This window comes from Setaria italica, chromosome VII, assembly GCF_000263155.2.
Source record: "Setaria italica strain Yugu1 chromosome VII, Setaria_italica_v2.0, whole genome shotgun sequence".
Taxonomy (NCBI): Eukaryota; Viridiplantae; Streptophyta; class Magnoliopsida; order Poales; family Poaceae; genus Setaria; species Setaria italica.
Genome location: NC_028456.1, coordinates 35,689,897 through 35,707,338, shown reverse-complemented (window position 1 = coordinate 35,707,338; position 17,442 = coordinate 35,689,897). Strand labels below are relative to the sequence as shown.

The 17,442-nt window shown below is 46.8% G+C and overlaps 5 protein-coding genes across 5 annotated transcripts; all 5 read left to right on the top strand.

The window, feature by feature from the left end:
- The first annotated feature begins 838 nt into the window (after positions 1-838).
- Positions 839-10,870, top strand: LOC101766585. Its single transcript, XM_022828583.1, has 15 exons — positions 839-1,310; positions 3,203-4,053; positions 4,132-4,625; positions 7,314-7,706; positions 7,839-7,988; positions 8,074-8,216; positions 8,463-8,598; positions 8,778-8,874; positions 9,002-9,102; positions 9,303-9,466; positions 9,548-9,619; positions 9,710-9,826; positions 9,921-10,016; positions 10,141-10,262; positions 10,411-10,870. The coding sequence occupies exons 1-15, from the start codon at positions 918-920 to the stop codon at positions 10,460-10,462; spliced, it is 3,381 nt and encodes a 1,126-aa protein (XP_022684318.1). The 5' UTR covers positions 839-917; the 3' UTR covers positions 10,463-10,870.
- Positions 10,871-11,090: 220 nt separating this feature from the next.
- Positions 11,091-13,061, top strand: LOC101765900 (macrophage migration inhibitory factor homolog). Its single transcript, XM_004977559.3, has 3 exons — positions 11,091-11,351; positions 12,306-12,506; positions 12,802-13,061. The coding sequence occupies exons 1-3, from the start codon at positions 11,241-11,243 to the stop codon at positions 12,835-12,837; spliced, it is 348 nt and encodes a 115-aa protein (XP_004977616.1). The 5' UTR covers positions 11,091-11,240; the 3' UTR covers positions 12,838-13,061.
- Positions 13,062-13,940: 879 nt separating this feature from the next.
- LOC101764677 (PRA1 family protein B2) lies at positions 13,941-15,687 on the top strand. The gene has a single exon (XM_004977555.2). It carries the CDS (start codon positions 14,081-14,083, stop codon positions 14,735-14,737), a length of 657 nt encoding a protein of 218 aa, XP_004977612.1. The 5' UTR covers positions 13,941-14,080; the 3' UTR covers positions 14,738-15,687.
- A 55-nt stretch (positions 15,688-15,742) lies between these two features.
- LOC111258011 lies at positions 15,743-16,600 on the top strand. Its single transcript, XM_022828699.1, has one exon. The coding sequence runs from the start codon at positions 16,052-16,054 to the stop codon at positions 16,562-16,564; it is 513 nt and encodes a 170-aa protein (XP_022684434.1). The 5' UTR covers positions 15,743-16,051; the 3' UTR covers positions 16,565-16,600.
- A 7-nt stretch (positions 16,601-16,607) lies between these two features.
- On the top strand, positions 16,608-17,266 carry LOC101765096. Its single transcript, XM_004977556.3, has one exon. The coding sequence runs from the start codon at positions 16,643-16,645 to the stop codon at positions 17,072-17,074; it is 432 nt and encodes a 143-aa protein (XP_004977613.3). The 5' UTR covers positions 16,608-16,642; the 3' UTR covers positions 17,075-17,266.
- The last annotated feature ends 176 nt before the right edge of the window (positions 17,267-17,442 follow it).

The window sequence follows — 17,442 nt, the reverse complement described above, 5'->3', positions numbered from 1 at the left end:
TTGAGGTAATTACCATACCTAATTCATTTAGATAACCAAACATGATCTTGTATCATCCTGTATCGTCCTATTCAAACAACCAAATAAAACCATGTAACATCCCAATCATACAACGAAGCATCCATTTGTATCGTATCGTTCAGAACCATCCTATCTATCCAGGTGAACCATCCCATACATGTTCCACTTCATTCAAGCAACCATAGTCTCATAGATGATGCAAGTGTTTATATATTCGTCTTGTGCTTATTTGTGAACGTGGCTGATTTTAGTGACACATTTTTTTAAAGGGGTCGGTGAAAGTAGCAGCCTCTTGTTTTTCCGAAGCAGCAGCCTCCAGCCTCCTGTTGTTTATATTTAGATACCTGCTGGAATGTTTTTTCTGTGGTTTCCAGTCATTGGTTGGAGGAGGATCTGTGCGCGGATTTGTTTTTTCTTCTTTTGTTTGAATTTGAGTTCATTCTGCTAGTCAAATAACAGGAGCAAGTAGATCGATGTTGATGTATGTATGACTACAGACAGACAACAGGACTTGTTTGTTGGCATGCATACATGTATTAGGTCGTGAGTTTGACCAGGCCGTAAAAAAACCAGTATTTTGTTATTAAGCTCAGAGGTTCACAAAATTAAAGTGGTAGTTCCATGTCAAAACTAGGACACTAATTTGCAAGTTTTGTAAAATTTACTCTACTGGGGAGACTATCAATAATGTCAAAAAAAAAGATATACTTTACAATTTTTATCAATAAATGAATTGTAATAACAAATAATTGGGTAAATGAGCTGGGCATGTGTATGTATATATAGGCAGGGGAAGCAGCAGGTTGCCATGCCAAGGATGGATGGGTGGTAGCAGGTAATACTGGTGGTTGCATGCCCCCCTTGCTACCACAATCACAAGGAGGCAGCTGGTTGGCATGCCGTTGCCAAGAGGAGGGGAGGTGGAGGGTGGTGGTCGTCGGAGGATCGGCGGCGGCGATGGGGACGACGATGAGGCGTGGCGTCGGTGGGCGGTGCTGGTGGCGACGGTGTGGATCCAGGCGCTGACGGGGACCAACTTCGACTTCTCGGCCTACTCGTCGGCGCTCAAGTCGTCCCTGGGCATCTCGCAGGAGGCGCTCAACTACCTGGCGACGGCGTCGGACCTCGGCAAGGCCCTGGGGTGGTCGTCGGGCCTTGCGCTGCTCCACATGCCGCTGCACGGCGTGCTGCTCGTCTCCGCCGCACTGGGGCTCGCCGCCTACGCCGCGCAGTACTGCTGCCTCGTCTTCCTCAACCCGTCGTCGTCCCTCGCCATCCCCTACCCTCTGGTATGCCAAATTATATTATTAAACAACCTTAACTGAGGGGATGATGCGTGGGCCGTGGTAGCAAGTGCATCCCCAATCCTCATCAATCGATCGTACTCAGGAGAACGAAATTACACACACATAATAGAAAGGAAAAAAAAAAGATGGATATCAGGATGATGAAGATGCTCGGTCAACGGATGGGATAGAGCTGGTTGCATTGGATGGATGGAGGAAGCTCAACTCCATTGTTTCCATGGCGGAGCTGAAAGCGAGGGAGAGGAGATACTTCTTGAGTTGCTTGGTCCCTAGATCACACAGACTAGACTCCTCCTTTGATCCTTTATTTTAGGTAAGCTACGACTGGCGGTCAATTTATCATTTTTTTTTAAAAAAACCATCTCTATATGTCAGCCAGTGAGTTCATCGACCATCGACTAGTATAGTACTCATATCCAGCAACACTTCAAGTTTACATCATCATTAATCCTCCAAAACATCATCAACCAACCAACCACTGCATTTCAGTGTCAGTCCCTCAGGCAGGGGCAGCCACGTGTCAATTACTTGCTTTCCTCCTAACAAACAGCCATGCTTTGACTAGTAGATCGATGAACCACCTACACACCTGCTTCATAACTAACTAACTAACTAACTAACCTCAAGACTCAAATCATCTTGCTGACTATCTTTATTGAAGCAAAAACATCAGGTCTGTATCACCCTTGAACAGGTTAGTTCTGATGCACAAAACATCGCAACCGCGCATCACCTAGATACCCGCAGCACATCACTCACGCATGCGGCATGCCATTTTTTTTTAATATAGAAACATCCTGCTTTTACATAAAGGTTTGTTACAGAGCGTTTTGCTGGATACCAGCTTACAAGAGAGAACTTCAGAAAAGCCTAGCAACATACTAAGCTGAATAACCACAGACATATGCTAAGAGATTACACCATCAGAGTCTATCATAGAAGGTAAAAGCAGCTCAAATGAAGTCCTCCATCAGGTCTTGATTGCGTTCCTCTACTAGGAATCCTTTCACCCAGGTCGCCACTTGGTTGTTTAGCCGTTCCAGGCAGTCCCTGTCAGACTCTTGCAGCAATATTTTCCACCTCTGCAAGTAAGATGAGATAGCAAAGATGACATCACAGGGTGAATTTGGGAACTTGCGTTCAATTCTCAGCTTGTTTCGTCGATTCCATAACGTCCACAAGATTATTGCAAAGGAAAAAAGAATCATATCATAATTAGCTCCCCAAAAACTAGCCACCCCCTTAGAAACTCCTGCAGGCTGCATGGAGTGTTCTCCCAGCTGAGGGCTTCCTTGAAACATACCCAAACAAATTTAGCTAAGATGCATTGAAAGAAAATATGATCAGAAGTTTCTAGCACCCCACATAGTGGGGGCATCTGGCATCTCCTTTCCATCCTTTGATGTATTATATTCACGAGCACCACAAAAAATGGCATGCCATGCACACAAATGGAACCACAAACTTCCACAGTCCCAAGCCGCTGATGCACAATCAAACAAAGTTGGTGCTCATTTCCCTGCTCACCATATTTCTGGCTACTGTGATATAACATGTCCCTTTCCAAACACATTCCTAAAGCATTCATCACTAAATCTACAAGAGCAAAAAAAAAAAACATCATTTTGTAGTAGTGCAATGCCTTCCATATAACATACGGCTCCCAGTATACAAATCACTCCTGCACTCTTCAGTAGATAACCTATGTTAGCCCGCAAATTGTCTTAAGAGGAACTGTGATTGCAAACACTTTCCTCAAATTATGAAGCCAAGATGTAGACACAACACAGGCTAAATTGTCCAGATGCCCCAACATGCGATTTATAGCGAATTTAATTAATCTACCAAATTCTGATTCATATGTTGCACTGCAGGTGTTCTTGGTCTGCTTGATAGCAGGGTGCAGCATCTGCTGGTTCAACACAGTCTGCTTTGTTCTCTGCATACGCAGCTTCTCCGCAAGCAACCGCCCCCTGGCCCTCTCCCTCTCAATAAGCTTCAATGGGCTCAGTGCCGCCTTCTACACCCTCTTTGCAAATGCCTTCTCCCCCACCTCCCCATCTGTCTACCTCCTCCTCAATGCCATCCTCCCCCTTGCTGCCTCTATTCTTGCGCTCCCGGCAATACTCCTCTGCCACACACATGACAGCCACCTCCAAAGCGTGCCCAGGTATGACAGGCGCGTCTTCCTCGGCCTCTACATCCTTGCATTCATCACCGGCATATATCTCGTGGTCTTTGGATCTTTAAACACAACCAGAGCCGCTGCGTGGGTCATCCTCACAGGCGCCATGGTCCTCCTCGCCCTTCCTCTCATCATCCCTGCCTGCTCCAGTTGCTCATATGTGGATACACACAGCATCGACTCTGCACATAAGCCACTCCTAGTCGGTAACCATCTTCAGAATGAATCCAATGCCGTCATGGAAAAATCAATGGAGCAGCAGTTGCAGGGCAGTAATTGCGGAACAATACTGGATAAGGGCCGCCTGGTGGTACTCGGTGAAGAACATAGTGCAAAGAGGCTCATTGGGTGTGTGGACTTCTGGCTCTACTACACAGCCTACTTCTGTGGAGCCACTGTTGGCCTGGTTTACAGCAACAACTTGGGCCAGATTGCACAGTCATTGCACCAGCAATCACAGCTCACCATGCTACTTGCTGTCTACTCATCCTTCTCCTTCTTTGGTCGTCTTCTCTCTGCACTCCCCGACTTCCTTCACAGGTATCTGTCTTGCTCTAGTATATCAATTATCATCACATGGCTTCCTAATAACTAAATATATATACAATCTGTATACAGGAAGGTGACACTTGCTCGGACAGGGTGGCTTGCTGCTGCGTTGGTGCCCATGCCAATGGCCCTTTTCCTTATGCAGAAGCAACAGGATGGAAGCACTCTGGCAGTAGGAACAGCACTAATTGGCCTAAGCTCAGGGTTCATCTTTGCTGCAGCAGTGTCAGTGACCTCCGAGCTCTTTGGACCAAACAGCATTGGTGTGAATCACAACATCCTAATCACCAATATCCCGCTGGGCTCACTCCTCTATGGCCAGATTGCTGCCCTGGTATACGACGCAAATGGCCAAAGGATGAGAGTAACGGATAACCACACTGGCATGATTGATACCATGATTGTTTGCATGGGGGTGAAGTGCTACTCAACCACCTTCTTCGTGTGGGGTTGCATCACATTGCTGGGGTTAGCATCAAGCATAGTTCTATTCATAAGAACAAAACCAGCTTATGCCAGCACTGCTAGTCGATCAACTTGTAAGCACCTTCACCAACTTTCCAGTTAACAGAGAAACTCCTTGATCAGTCCCTTGCTTCTTTGAAATCACTGTTAGCTTGTACAAATTTTGGTTTAGTTTAGCTGAAATGGGTTAGATATAGATACATGAAATGAATACCATCAGGGGATAGGAAATTATCAGCTTAGCAGCTGGCATGTAAAGTACAGAACTGGTATTCCATTTACTGGGCATTAATACTAACAAGTCAGCCAAAAGGCTGCATGAAATCAGTTTGGAATGTTTGTTGCTGGTTGAATTGAGATATGTGCAAAATCATCCATATCTAGCGTTGTTATGCATTCCCTTCGATGCAAAACACATGCCGTTTAGGACATCTACATGATCTACAAGGTGAAACTTTGGCCAATGAAAATATGACATTTCAATGGAAGGTACTTGAATATTTTGAAAAGTAATTCTAATGGTGAATCTATTAACATTTATCTTACATTGTCAATACATATAATCTATTTAACGACTCATCACAAACTAGAGTTTAGAGCAAACAACTTATCTTTCAATCTTTGTCAGGGTGAAACTGTTTACGTTAAATAAGGAGGACAATGAGTTCTCTAAATAGCAGAAAGTGACACGAAGTTATTAAATTTTGGAAGGATGGCCTAGATGGATCACTCCAGTGAGCTGTAATCTTAAAAGAACTAACTTCAGTAAGCAACCCATGGAACATTCAATTATCGTGCAAAGAAATGGACCTCTGTTGCCTTTCTGAACCTATATTTAGCTACTCTTTGCCCATAAACCTTTAAACATCCCTAGAAGCTACCATCCAACAATTTCAGAGAAGTAGGCGAGATTATTCAACAATGCTAAAAATCACCTTAATATTATTTCATTCGAGGGGTTGCAACTGGAGGATGTGAATGCAAACACTTGACAGAACAAATACTTGAAAGAGACCAATATGGTCGGAAATTAACAGCTTAACATATGATTTGTAAAGTACAGAACCAGCATTCCATTTACAGGCATTCATATTAGAAAGTAGGCCCAAGATAACATGAAATCAGGTCTGGGCAGTCAAATGGAGCTGTGTGCAAATCCTACATATTTACTGTTCTCATGTTTTTACATAATGACTTAAAAGTATGCAGGACTCTGAAGATTGAATCTGACTAGCATGCTAGCTTTCTGCAAAAAATGATAACCAAATAACTTATCTTTCAATCTTTGTCAAGGTGCTACTTGTACAGCAAACAAGGGGTCCAATGAGTTCTTCAAATACACAAAATCACATGCAAAGTCTTTAAATTTTGCAAGAATGGTCTAGATGGATTATTCCAGTGACAGTAACTAAAAGGAAATATACTTCAGTGAGCAATTCACAGAGCATTCAATTATCATACAAAGAAACAGACAAACTTTCACCCTTCTCTAAACCTATAACTTCACTGATACACTGTTAAAACAAAATACAACCAGTGAAATCCAGTCTGAACGTGTACAGTTTAGGCAGTTGTTCCCTCAAAAGATTTTTGCTGCCTTGGAAAAAGTTTATCGCAGCTGGCTACAGCCCTTTAAACTTTGCTGGAAGGTACCATATCCAGGCATTCAGAAATTTCAGAGATCTAGGACAAATTATTCACCAAATGCAAACAATTTACACGCATTTTACCTTATTCAAGGGGTCTACAAATGGAGGATGCAAACACTTGACAGGACACATAACTCATGACTATTTCTTCTGTTGTTCATCATGTTTGCGCCACGGATTCAGGGCTTCTCTCATAGCTTGGGCCTCTGGACTGCTTTCCCAAGCTCTTTTTTCCGACTCCAAGACAGTTACTTTCTCATCTGTAGCATATAACCATGCAGAAAAAAAAAGGGAATATAAGAGGCAAGCAGTGAACAATAGAGAAACCAAATGAACTTGACAGAATGAATGGTGCTAGGTTCTGAATCAGTTATGTTGCCACCAAAATATCCAAAGTTTAGTTTGTTGTTGGTAGGAGGATGCACTGAACCGTCCAGTTTAAATAGCTACTTTTTTTTTGGTCATTTTGGGAACTTTGGCAACTTCCCAGTGATTTAAACAAGCCGGTTTCGTGGTAAACCATCTGCTAATCTGGATTTGGATGAAAGCAAAATTCAAATGCCGGTAGGATCTAGGAGAGTAGCAAAGCTGCACTTGGAAGTCTTTCAATCTGCCGAAAAGCTACCAACAGCCCAAACTGGGGCTGGACTGTAGATAATTCATTCATGAAAGTCTGATAATGAATTAAAAGCTTCAAAGAAATTACAAAAGGGAAGGGTTGGATGCTGGGCAGAGGGGGAGTGAGGGGAGCGAGAAGCGTACAGAAGCCTGTGTGGATCATGAAGAGCTCCATGGCGGCGCCTATGGAGGCCCCGACCGCCGCGATCTTCAGGTACCATCCCGCGAACCTCATGATATGATCCACCCCCAGTGAATCCTCGAGGGAAGGGGTGGCCGGAGCGAGCTGAGGTGACGGCAAGGCGAGGCGGCCGCGGCGGCGGCGGCGGCGGCGAGCGGACAGGCGGGTCGACGCAAGGAAGAGGAGGCTGTCGAATCGTGTGGTTTTCCCCCATTCCGACAAAAATGGGGGCCCGGCCCGGCCCGGCCCACCCAGCTTAAAAAGTAGGCCCGCTTCGCATTCAATCCAATCAACACTGCCCGAGGCGTCGTCTGGCGTCTCCGCTGCCACACCACTGTGACCACACGCTCGCGCGCCCATGGCGGCGACCTCGCCGACGGCCACGAGGCCGGCAGCCGCCGCACTTATACGAGTCCCGCGTTCTGGGATCAATCGCGTCTCCTTGCCCTGTTGCCACCGTCGCGCAACTCCTTGGCGGAGACCCCCGCGATGCAGCCGTAAAGGGAAGCCGGTCGTCACGGACGTCGTCGAGGAGGAGGCACCAAGGGGCCCGGAGACTAAGAGGGAGGATGACGAAGAGGCGGAGGCCGGCTCGCTGAGTGGGGCGCTGGGGTGGCTCAGGCTTGACGGGGTTGCGGCGGACATCATCAGCATCGCCGTGCCCGCCGTGCTCGCGCTCGCTGCCGACCCAATCACGGCGCTCGTCGACACCGCCTTCGTGGGCCATATTGGTAAGTCGTAACGTTCCTAGGATGAACCATGTCATCCAGTGCGCTCCTTCATTTGACAACTAGAATCATGCCATTCAAATTTACATCTGCTTTGAGAGGGGATCAATCACTTGATGTGCATGTATTTGTCAGGCTCGGCTGAACTTGCGGCTGTTGGTGCATCTGCTTCCGTATTCAATTTGGTATCCAAGCTGTTCAATGTGCCATTGCTTAATGTCACCACATCTTTTGTTGCTGAGCAGCAGGCTGTCGATGCCAATAGTTCTAGTACCACAGGACAAAGTAAGCAAAACAAGAGTTCTTTTTGCTGTCTAAAAACCATCTCTGTCGTTCGCATTATGCTGATTAGTTTTTAGTTCTCGCCTAGGAGATGAATTTTTGACGCCACAAAAGAAGGTTCTTCCGGCGGTTTCAACATCCTTGGCTCTAGCTGCTGGCATTGGATTGTTGGAGATGGTGGCACTGATTGTTGGATCTGGGACACTAATGAACATCATTGGTATACCCGTCGTACGTAAGACTAATTTATTCGCACACTCACATTTCTAGGACCTATTTCTTCTCTGTAACTTGATGTCAACACTGGGTGTTCTTTAGGGCGTTTCATGTGTCTTCTGTTGGTCTGAACCATCTAATGTCTATGCAACTCCAGAACTTAATTAAGCTTGATGGTAGCTGCTTTGACTGATTCCCAATGCAGTTTGCTGTTAAAACACTGTTGATGAAATTAAGTTCTTTTGTTTACTGTCTACACAGGATTCACCAATGCGAGCACCAGCAGAACAATTTCTTACGTTGAGGGCATATGGTGCTCCACCAATTATAGTGGCACTTGCAGCTCAGGGTGCATTTCGTGGATTCCTGGATACAAAGACACCATTGTATGCTGTGGGTACGTGTATGCCAGCTCACTTTGACAAATTATGTAACACGTAATTTTTGTCCATATGGAATTTCTAGGACCTTGGCATTTAAATGCGTGATTTTTGTTGTGACAGCTTTTTTTTTCTTAATTAAGATGCTCTATGTTTAAAATGCTTAAGCAAGGAACTAATGTCATGATGCATACAGGTGCTGGCAACCTATTAAATGCAATACTGGATGCTGTACTTATTTTCCCACTTGGTCTAGGAGTAAGCGGCGCTGCCTTGGCCACAGTGTCCTCTGAGTATGTTGGTGCCATCATGATACTTTTAGCAATAAAGTTTTGCTTATTATTATTATCATCTATACTAATATAATTATAAGCCCGTAAACTATTTGGACCAATTGTCTACAACTCTTCATGTATTCAGGTACTTGACTGCGTTCATCCTCCTTTGGAAGCTGAATAACGAAGTAGACTTGTTTTCATGGAATATCGTTGGAGATGGAGTAATTCGTTACCTGAAATCTGGTTGGTCAATATCCCTCATGCTCATATCCAAGGATGTTACATGTCATGATTTTGCTTTATTGTAAGCAAACACTAGTTCAAACAGACATAAAACTATCCATGATTCATTTCTGTTTGATAGTTGTTGCATTTAGCAACCTCTGTTACATCTTAGTGCAAGAGACCTTTATGACAACCACTTGAACTTCAACGTTTTTCAGGTGGACTGCTAATTGGCAGAACAATTGCAGTATTCCTGACACTGACACTATCTACGTCCCTGGCTACAAGGGAAGGGCCTGTTCCAATGGCTGGCTATGAGATATGCTTGCAAGTGTGGTTAACAATTTCTCTGTTGAATGATGCTCTAGCCCTTGCTGGTCAGGTGTGCGAAATTACTGTAGTGGATCTTTCATCAATTCTCTTATCTATGTATTTGCTTGTGAGGTGTCCCTAATTTTTGCAGGCTCTACTTGCTAGCGAATATGCGAAAGGGAACTACAAGCAAGCCCGCATGGTTGTATCCAGAATCCTGCAGGTTAAGAAGTCATTTCTTGTGAAAGTTCAGAAATGACACCAAGTTTCTTCTTTTCCTTAAGGAGCTGATAATGTTCCTTGTTTGGTGTAGGTTGGAGGTGTGACTGGTGTTGTGCTTGCTGCTACCTTATTCATTGGGTTTGGATCTTTGTCCTTGCTGTTTACAGATGATCCAGCAGTTTTGGATGTTGCCCAATCTGGAGTTTGGGTACTGATAATTTTGAGAAATTGATGCTTAGTTTCTTAAGTGGTGTGCACACAGTGATTCTTTTGTTAACGTTGTGAATGTTGGATTGCTGCAGTTTGTCACTATTTCTCAGCCGATAAATGCTATTGCATTTGTGGCCGATGGGCTCTACTATGGTGTTTCTGACTTTGCCTATGCTGCATACTCCACGGTCCTGATTTATACTCCTACTCAATCTCATTATTTTATATCTAATACTACCACATTATCATGTCATTAGTTATCACTTAGCACAGCTTTGTTATGCTAACCATGTAGATTCTTGGTTGTTTCAGTTTTTTGCGGGGGCAGTCTCATCAGTATTCCTACTTATTGCTGCTCCTAAGTTTGGTCTCGGTGGCATCTGGGCTGGTCTTACTCTATTTATGAGTTTGAGAGCAATTGCTGGTTTCTGGAGGTAGTAACGGATGATTCATTTGTAGAAATCTCTCGATTAGGACTTTCTTTTTCAAGGAACCAAGTTTCAAACTTGGGGAAAAGGAAATAGTCTTCTTACTGGAACAGTAGCAGCATGAATGACTTGAGGGTGATTTTCTGATTTTCAGGTTAGGGAGCAAAGGTGGGCCTTGGGAAATAATCTGGTCAGAGAGTGAGTAAAGCACAGATATGACCATGTATATTCAGTTGATCTCATACTGTCAAGTAAATGGGGGAACTGCAGCGCATATAGCCCCGGACCCTGGGTAATAGAAGACCTTTTGTAACATTTAACAAGGTAGCTGATGTAGCTCTGTGGAAGTATATATGTACACAGTACACATGTATTTTGTGTAGGCTAGCTGGGCTCTCTTTTTACGCCTGGTGAATGTAGGGGGCATTTGCAGCTTTACACAGTGTTTACCATGCACAACAAAACTGTGTTCCAACAGAAGGCCCTTCCTGTAAATTTCGTTTCTGGAAATCCTGCGTGTAAATGATTTGTCTAACATTCTGGGATATGGATCTGCTAAAATTTTTTGGCATACTCGGCGATCCTCTGAAATAGAATAATCTGAGTTGCATGTTCCAAGTACTGTGCTGTGCAAGTGCAGCATCATCGGACATTGCAATTTTGCTAAGATTTGATTGAAGTTGAACCCAGTTCCAGCCAAGGGTTTGAATTTGATGGTGGTTGTTCTTAGCTCTTCTTCTTCTTGTTTTTTTTTTTTTGGAGAGGATACTAGAAATCCACTGGGCCAGGCCCATGGTGCAGGAAAGACTTGAGAGCCCAGATTCCCCAATTGTGGCCTAGCCACTTCCGTCAGTCTCATTCCGGAGAGGCGGAGACAGCAGGATAGAAGAGAGGCAGCAGCAGAGGCGGAGAAGGCGGCTGGCCGGAGGAGCAGAGAGCACCCAGCCAGGAGGAGGAAGACGAAGACGAAGCGAGGGTCCGAGGATGCCGTGCCTGAATGTGTCGACGAACGTCAACCTGGAGGGTGTGGACACCTCCGCCATCCTCGCTGAAGCCTCCAAGGCCGTCGCCAACATCATCGGCAAGCCAGAGGCCGTAAGCCTCTCGCGCCTCTCCCTTTCCCTTTGCCCCCTCTTCTCTCTTCCCCTCGCGATTCATTGCCTGTGTAGGACGTCTCTCCTCTTGCATCTATTTGGTTGGTGGAGATTATGCTTCCATTTTGTAATTGGCTCCTGCAACCTGTTAGGGTTTTGAGCAGGATGTGCATCACTGCATGTCACCTTTCTGTAGGCTATCAATCGATTAATCGTGTTTTCCGATGCTAGTTTAAAGAGAATTCGTGTGGATCAGTAAAATCTCGCAACATTCCCCTTTGATAAATACTACAATTGGGGATTTTGACCTCTAGGCTTTTATTCATTTTGGGGGAGTATTCTTTAGGTTTTTCATGGACACCCCGATGTTGATTCTCACTGCACTCACTCGAAAATTTTGATGATATTGACATGACACAACCGAAAATCCTAGAACATGACTGCAGTCTCCCAGAATCAAGTTCATATATGAATTGAACCTGTAATTTTGACAGATTCAGCATTGACGAAGGGAACCAGATAACTCAATAGTCTGTCTCTGAGACGGTATCCCCAGTGCCTATCTAGGATTGATATAATAACCATTGTGGTCACTCAGTGAAAGAAATGTCATGTTTGAAAGTTCATGTTTATATAGAAATCCCCAGTATGTTATCCCTAAAATACTGCAGCCAACAGTTGATATAGATGAAGTTTGAAAGTTCATGTTTATCAGTCACTTCATATTAGTGTTAGTCAGGCAGCTGCTTTGCTACATAGTTTGGGCACGTGCTTTTCCTTTATCATTCTCATACTGTCACTCTTTGGATTTCTGGTGGATGACCTGTGGTGATAGACTCAAATTGATGAAATTTAGATTTTTATTGTTTTTCTGTGGTTGATATATTTAACCAAAGCCATTGCGCTTGTGTACTATCATCTTGAGGATTTGACTGGAGTGCTTGTCCTCTCCCAGTACGTGATGGTTGTTCTCAAAGGTTCAGTGCCTATGGCATTTGGAGGCACCCAGGAGCCTGCAGCTTATGGTGAGCTGGTTTCCATTGGAGGGCTGAACCCTGGTGTCAACAAGAAGCTGAGTGCTGGCATTGCTTCTATTCTGGAATCAAAGCTGTCCATTCCCAAGTCCCGCTTCTACCTCAAGTTCCATGATTCAAAGGCAAGCAGGCACTATTTCTTGTTGACCGACATACGATTCATGTGTCCTTTTAACCATCACCAAGTTCTCATTTCAATTTTATTGTTTGTTAGGCTCATCCTGCACAAGAACATGCTCAATGTTTGCATGCTTTGCATCAAGAATAGATCATGTAAATAACCATCTGTTGTTTCATGCCATCTTCCTAGTTTTGCATATGTTCCCTTTCTGCTTGCTTATGTAGATGGTGTTAGTTTCTTATTATCCGATGATATCTTAGCACCATGGTGAGTGTGAGTACCATGTGATGATGCAGGGCTCGGACTTTGGTTGGAATGGCTCCACCTTCTAGATTTGAGGTCCATGGGTGTGGCTCCAGTGAAGGAAGATTGTGTTCCCTAATGTGTTGTCCATTGCATAATGGCCTAATAAGGACACTGTTGTAAGATATGAGTTAATTTGTGCTGAACTGAAGTGAAAACTGTCATGTGGAACTGGGGCACAGACTTGTTCAATGCAACCTAGCATATTCGTGCTGTGTTGGCTTGCACAAACTTGGTTATCTTTTGGTTGGTCCTTTGGGTTGGGTGTGGTAAGCTTGAAATGATTCTGTCTATCTTGTTCTGTTTGATAGGGGATGATGGCTGGTAAGTGAACTTTGCAAAGGGTACTCTTTGCTGTTGTGATTTGCTTGCTTGGTACAGTATACTGTTGGATTAAAAGAAAGAAAGAAAAGGAAAATCAAGGGATAAAGGAATAATGCAAGGGGAGGGAGGTTTGCACCTCAAGTATGGATGGTGGAAGAACTTTTGCTGCTGTGTTGCCAGTTTCTTCCAGAACCAAGTGCATGGTGCTTGATTGATATGGAAAAAGATGGAAGAAGATGCCGTTGCAGTTCTAGGCAGTGATGCTTGACCTAACTGTGTTCTGCTTGCCTAACCTGAAATAGAGAGCTCCCCTGCTGCCCAACCCTTTTGTTTGTATGAATTTCTTCTAGTACATCACATCACATCACATTGCGTCTCTACCTAACCACTGTTGCTCATTGCATCAACACTCTGTTGCCTTTGTTAGCAACCCTTATGATAATGATATGGCATTTCCTTTTCGATCACCGCTTTGAAATAAGATTCTATGAATGAATTTCTAAAACCGTGGAAATTCACTACTATAGGGGCAAGTCTGGCAGGCTTCCAGCTCCGGCTTCTCCTACAGCTCCAGCTCTACCAAACAGTTTGGTCAAAAACAACTCTATCTCCGAAGCTAAGATGAGAAAGTTTGGTAAAAAAACAGCTCTACCCTTGAAGCACTAGATGAGCCGAAGCTGTTTTATGTGGAGAAGTCGGAGAAAAAAAATATAGCTCCTCCAGGAAGGTTCCAGAAGGAGTCGGAGCTCTATCCAACTGGCCCACGGGACGTCAATTTTGAACGAGATCTAACAAAAAAAAGCTTCCAAAGACCCAAAATATTTGTAAACGTGCACCGTGGCGACGCGTTGACCTGCCCATTTCTTCAGTTCCGGCTCCTTTGCTTTGTCTGTGTCAGTGGCTCTCAGATCCGCCAAACCCGGCCGCAGAGAGAGATCAGCACCCACCATGGCCGCGGCCTCCCCTCCGCTCCTCCCCACCTCCGTCGTCCCGGCGGCAACACCAGCCCCCTCACCCATTCCGACCGCCGCCGACGCCAACCCGGCCGCGGCTCGCGCCTTCCTCTCCCGCCTCCTCGACTCCGCCAGGCGCGCGCTGTCCGGCGCCCGCCCCTGGTCCGAGCTCGCCGACCGCTCCGCGCTCTCCCGCCCGGACACCCTCTCCGACGCCACCTCCCGCCTCCGCAAGAACCTCGCCTACTTCCGCGTCAACTACGCCGCCGTCGTCGCGCTCTCCCTCGCCGCCGCGCTCCTCGCCCACCCCTTCTCGCTCGCGGCGCTCCTCGCCCTGCTCGCCGCCTGGTGCCTCCTCTACGTCCTCCGCCCCGCCGACGCGCCGCCGCTCGCCGCCTTCGGGCGCACCTTCTCCGACAAGGAGGTGCTCGGGGGCCTCATCGCCTGCTCCGCCTTCGTCGTCTTCCTCACCTCCGTCGGCTCGCTCATCTTCTCCGCGCTCGCCCTCGGCGCTGCAGTCGTCTGCGCGCACGGCGCATTCCGCGTCCCGGAGGACCTCTTCCTCGACGAGCCCGACCAGGCCGCCGGCAGCGGCAACCCGCTGCTGTCCTTCATCGCCAACGCCACCGGAGGAGTAGGAGGACGCGTCTGATGATCGCCACCACTGCTAAATTAAAGGTCATGTGGCCCAGCCTCGAATTGTATGTGATTCATTCATCTTCTTTTGCCAGCCTCGAATTGTATGGATACTAACGAATACATACACAAACAAGTTTTGAATTTTGGTGTATCACAAAAGTCAATTTGATGTCTCAATTTGCATGCTTGCGATTTGGTGATATATGGCCATATTCTCAAGATGTTGTGTGATTTATTTTTGCATTGTACATGTAGATTGTAGATGAAGTAGCTGCTGCATGCCAATTGCCAAACTCGTCGGATCATCCCATTGGAATGAATCGACTAATCCTAGATAGAACAAGATCAACTTGTATGTCATATACTAGAGTGTTGATCATCTTCAGAAATGCAATGCTCCTATTGACAGCCAACAAGGGAGGGTGGCTGCCAGAGCTCAACAAGGGAGGCTGCTCGGGCGCAACGGAGGTGCGGAGGTAGGCCTCTGGCGGGCGGGGTGCAGAGGAGGTGGGTCGCCGCTGCCGCACCGATTTGGTGCCTAGTGCCCTCTGCCAATCTCCGTCGACCCTCTTGCCTCTTGGGAACCCAGGTGAGCTGATTGCTGCTGATTTAGAGTTGGGGAAAAGTGGATGGCACCTCCGCAAGCCTTGCCTTGCGTCGCCCCACCCCAAGCCAAGAGCTGGTCGGGGATTGTTGTCATCCTCCGACCTGCCATTGCCGCTACCACCCAGAGCTCTGCTCCGCCAGTGAACTCCACCCTCCGCCATCTTCTTCCCCAAGCGACCATCAAAACAGAATCCTACGGGAAAGGATGAGCGTGGGAGGGGTGAGGAAGATTGGGGAACCGCCGGCTCCGCGCAAATATGCGGGAGAGCGGGAGGTATTAGAGCAACTGCAAGAGAACAGAGGCGACGATTGGATAGTGGAATTTTTCTTTTTCTCCTTAAATTTGGTTTGTTCTCTTGTTTTAAGAGTCCGTATCGGTAACGGACCAAGCTCCCGTCTTGGCTGATATAACAAGCAGGGAACCCACCGATTTTTCGAGTTCCTGGCGGTTCCTGGCGGCGGCGGCGCAGTCAGATGGAGATCCCCGTCCGCCGGTGGAACCGGCTGGCTGGAGCCCAGATCCCCTTCAGGCGGGATTCGCGACGCCCCTGCTCGATCCAATCACGGGGAGCGAAGCGAAAATACTCCTCTTGGGGGGCGAAGCGCGCGCGCTCCGGTGGTGCTCCTTCCGGCCGCTCCCTGCCACCACCACCACCCCACACTAAAAATAGGTGCGTACATTTTGGGCTGGCCCCCTCTTGGGGGGCCAAGCGCTTGGATCATGCTCCCCCGGCGGTGGATCATGCTCGACAATGCCCACGCCGGCTCCCGCTGCCACCGCTTCCTTAACACCTCCACCAGCGAGTGCATCCGGACGGACCTCCCGGAGCTCGCCGGGCACACGTTGCTCGCGCTCACCCCCGAGGGCCTCCTGCTGCTGCTCCATGAGCCCACCCTGGTCATCCGCCTGCTCAACCCGCTCACATGCCAGCTCACCGACCTCCCGCCGGTGACTGGTCTACTGAGTCCCAAGGACTATCGAGCTCGGCATCGCGGCATTGAACTGGGAAAACGACTTCTACTGCATGTCTGTATGGCACTGGCCTCGTTGCTGACGGGTCCAAAGTGGCAGTTAGCTTCTGCGACCCCAGAGTTCTCGCCGTTGCTAAACCTGGTGATGGGAGCTGGACTCCGGTCGACGACACCGACACACTCGACCCCAACACACACATGTATTCAACTTTGCCTTTCGCAGGCCGCTTCTACTGTGTCTCCTCCTGGGGTGTCATGGTGATGAACTTCAGTTCAGATCAGCAGCAACCACCCCGGCTGCTCATGGTTGCTGAGCGGAAAGTCATTTTATTTCAACGTGATGAGCGACAGCCTTCACCTGGTGGACAACGGCGGTGAGTTGCTGTTGGTGCACCGAACGCTGCAATACTATGAATATGATCAAGATCACGAAAATGATGATGATGAAAGTTATGACGGCACGTACGAGAGGAACTACGAGGTTTACAGAGTGGATTTGGACGCCGGCATCCTGATCCCGGTCAAGGGCTTAAACAGGCGCGCCGTGTTCATGGGCATGAGCCGTGCAATCTCTGTATCGGCGGCAGATGCCTTTCCCTCTGCCACTCCTAACACCATCTATCCTGGGGTTGATTGTGGCATGGAGACCTGGGAGTACAATGTTGCAGATGGAAGCAAAGAACCTTGGCACTATTGTCCGTTAGGCCCGCGTACTGCTGTGGACTGTCTCCGCATCTGCATCCAGGGCGACGGCACCGATTTACTTGCCTGAGTTCAGGGGATTCTATTTGGTGCACTCCAGTTCTGAAGCTGTTTCTTTTCTTCAGAGGATTTTCAGTACTCATTTGCAAAGGAAAACAGATGTAATAGTAATAATGTTATGGAGGTTTATTGTATGTTGCCATTAAGCATATGTACGCCAAATAATTTATTTGTTTGATATTTGTTGTCCTATTTTATTTAACCATGTGCACTTGCATGGTCTCGCCCTCAAGCATTGGTAGATTGATGCACTGCAGTCGGAAACTTAAAACAATTTTTCCTAACCACCTAAAGAAGACACAAGACAGACCATTGATCAAAAGCAGTCAAAAACTACAATACATCTAATTCCTGCTGAACAGATTTGAGCTCGCAAAC

Bases quoted from the DNA above. Each gene is read 5' to 3' on its own strand.
- LOC101765900 (XM_004977559.3), top strand. From the start codon at position 11,241: ATGCCGTGCCTGAATGTGTCGACGAACGTCAACCTGGAGGGTGTGGAC. The intron at 11,352-12,305 runs GTAAGCCTCTCG...GTCCTCTCCCAG, and splicing joins TCATCGGCAAGCCAGAGGCC to TACGTGATGGTTGTTCTCAA. The intron at 12,507-12,801 runs GCAAGCAGGCAC...GTGATGATGCAG, and splicing joins TCAAGTTCCATGATTCAAAG to GGCTCGGACTTTGGTTGGAA.
- LOC101766585 (XM_022828583.1), top strand. From the start codon at position 918: ATGCCGTTGCCAAGAGGAGGGGAGGTGGAGGGTGGTGGTCGTCGGAGG. The intron at 4,054-4,131 runs GTATCTGTCTTG...ATCTGTATACAG, and splicing joins CTCCCCGACTTCCTTCACAG to GAAGGTGACACTTGCTCGGA. The intron at 7,989-8,073 runs GTAAGCAAAACA...GTTCTCGCCTAG, and splicing joins TTCTAGTACCACAGGACAAA to GAGATGAATTTTTGACGCCA.
- LOC101764677 (XM_004977555.2), top strand. From the start codon at position 14,081: ATGGCCGCGGCCTCCCCTCCGCTCCTCCCCACCTCCGTCGTCCCGGCG.
- LOC101765096 (XM_004977556.3), top strand. From the start codon at position 16,643: ATGAGCGACAGCCTTCACCTGGTGGACAACGGCGGTGAGTTGCTGTTG.
- LOC111258011 (XM_022828699.1), top strand. From the start codon at position 16,052: ATGCTCCCCCGGCGGTGGATCATGCTCGACAATGCCCACGCCGGCTCC.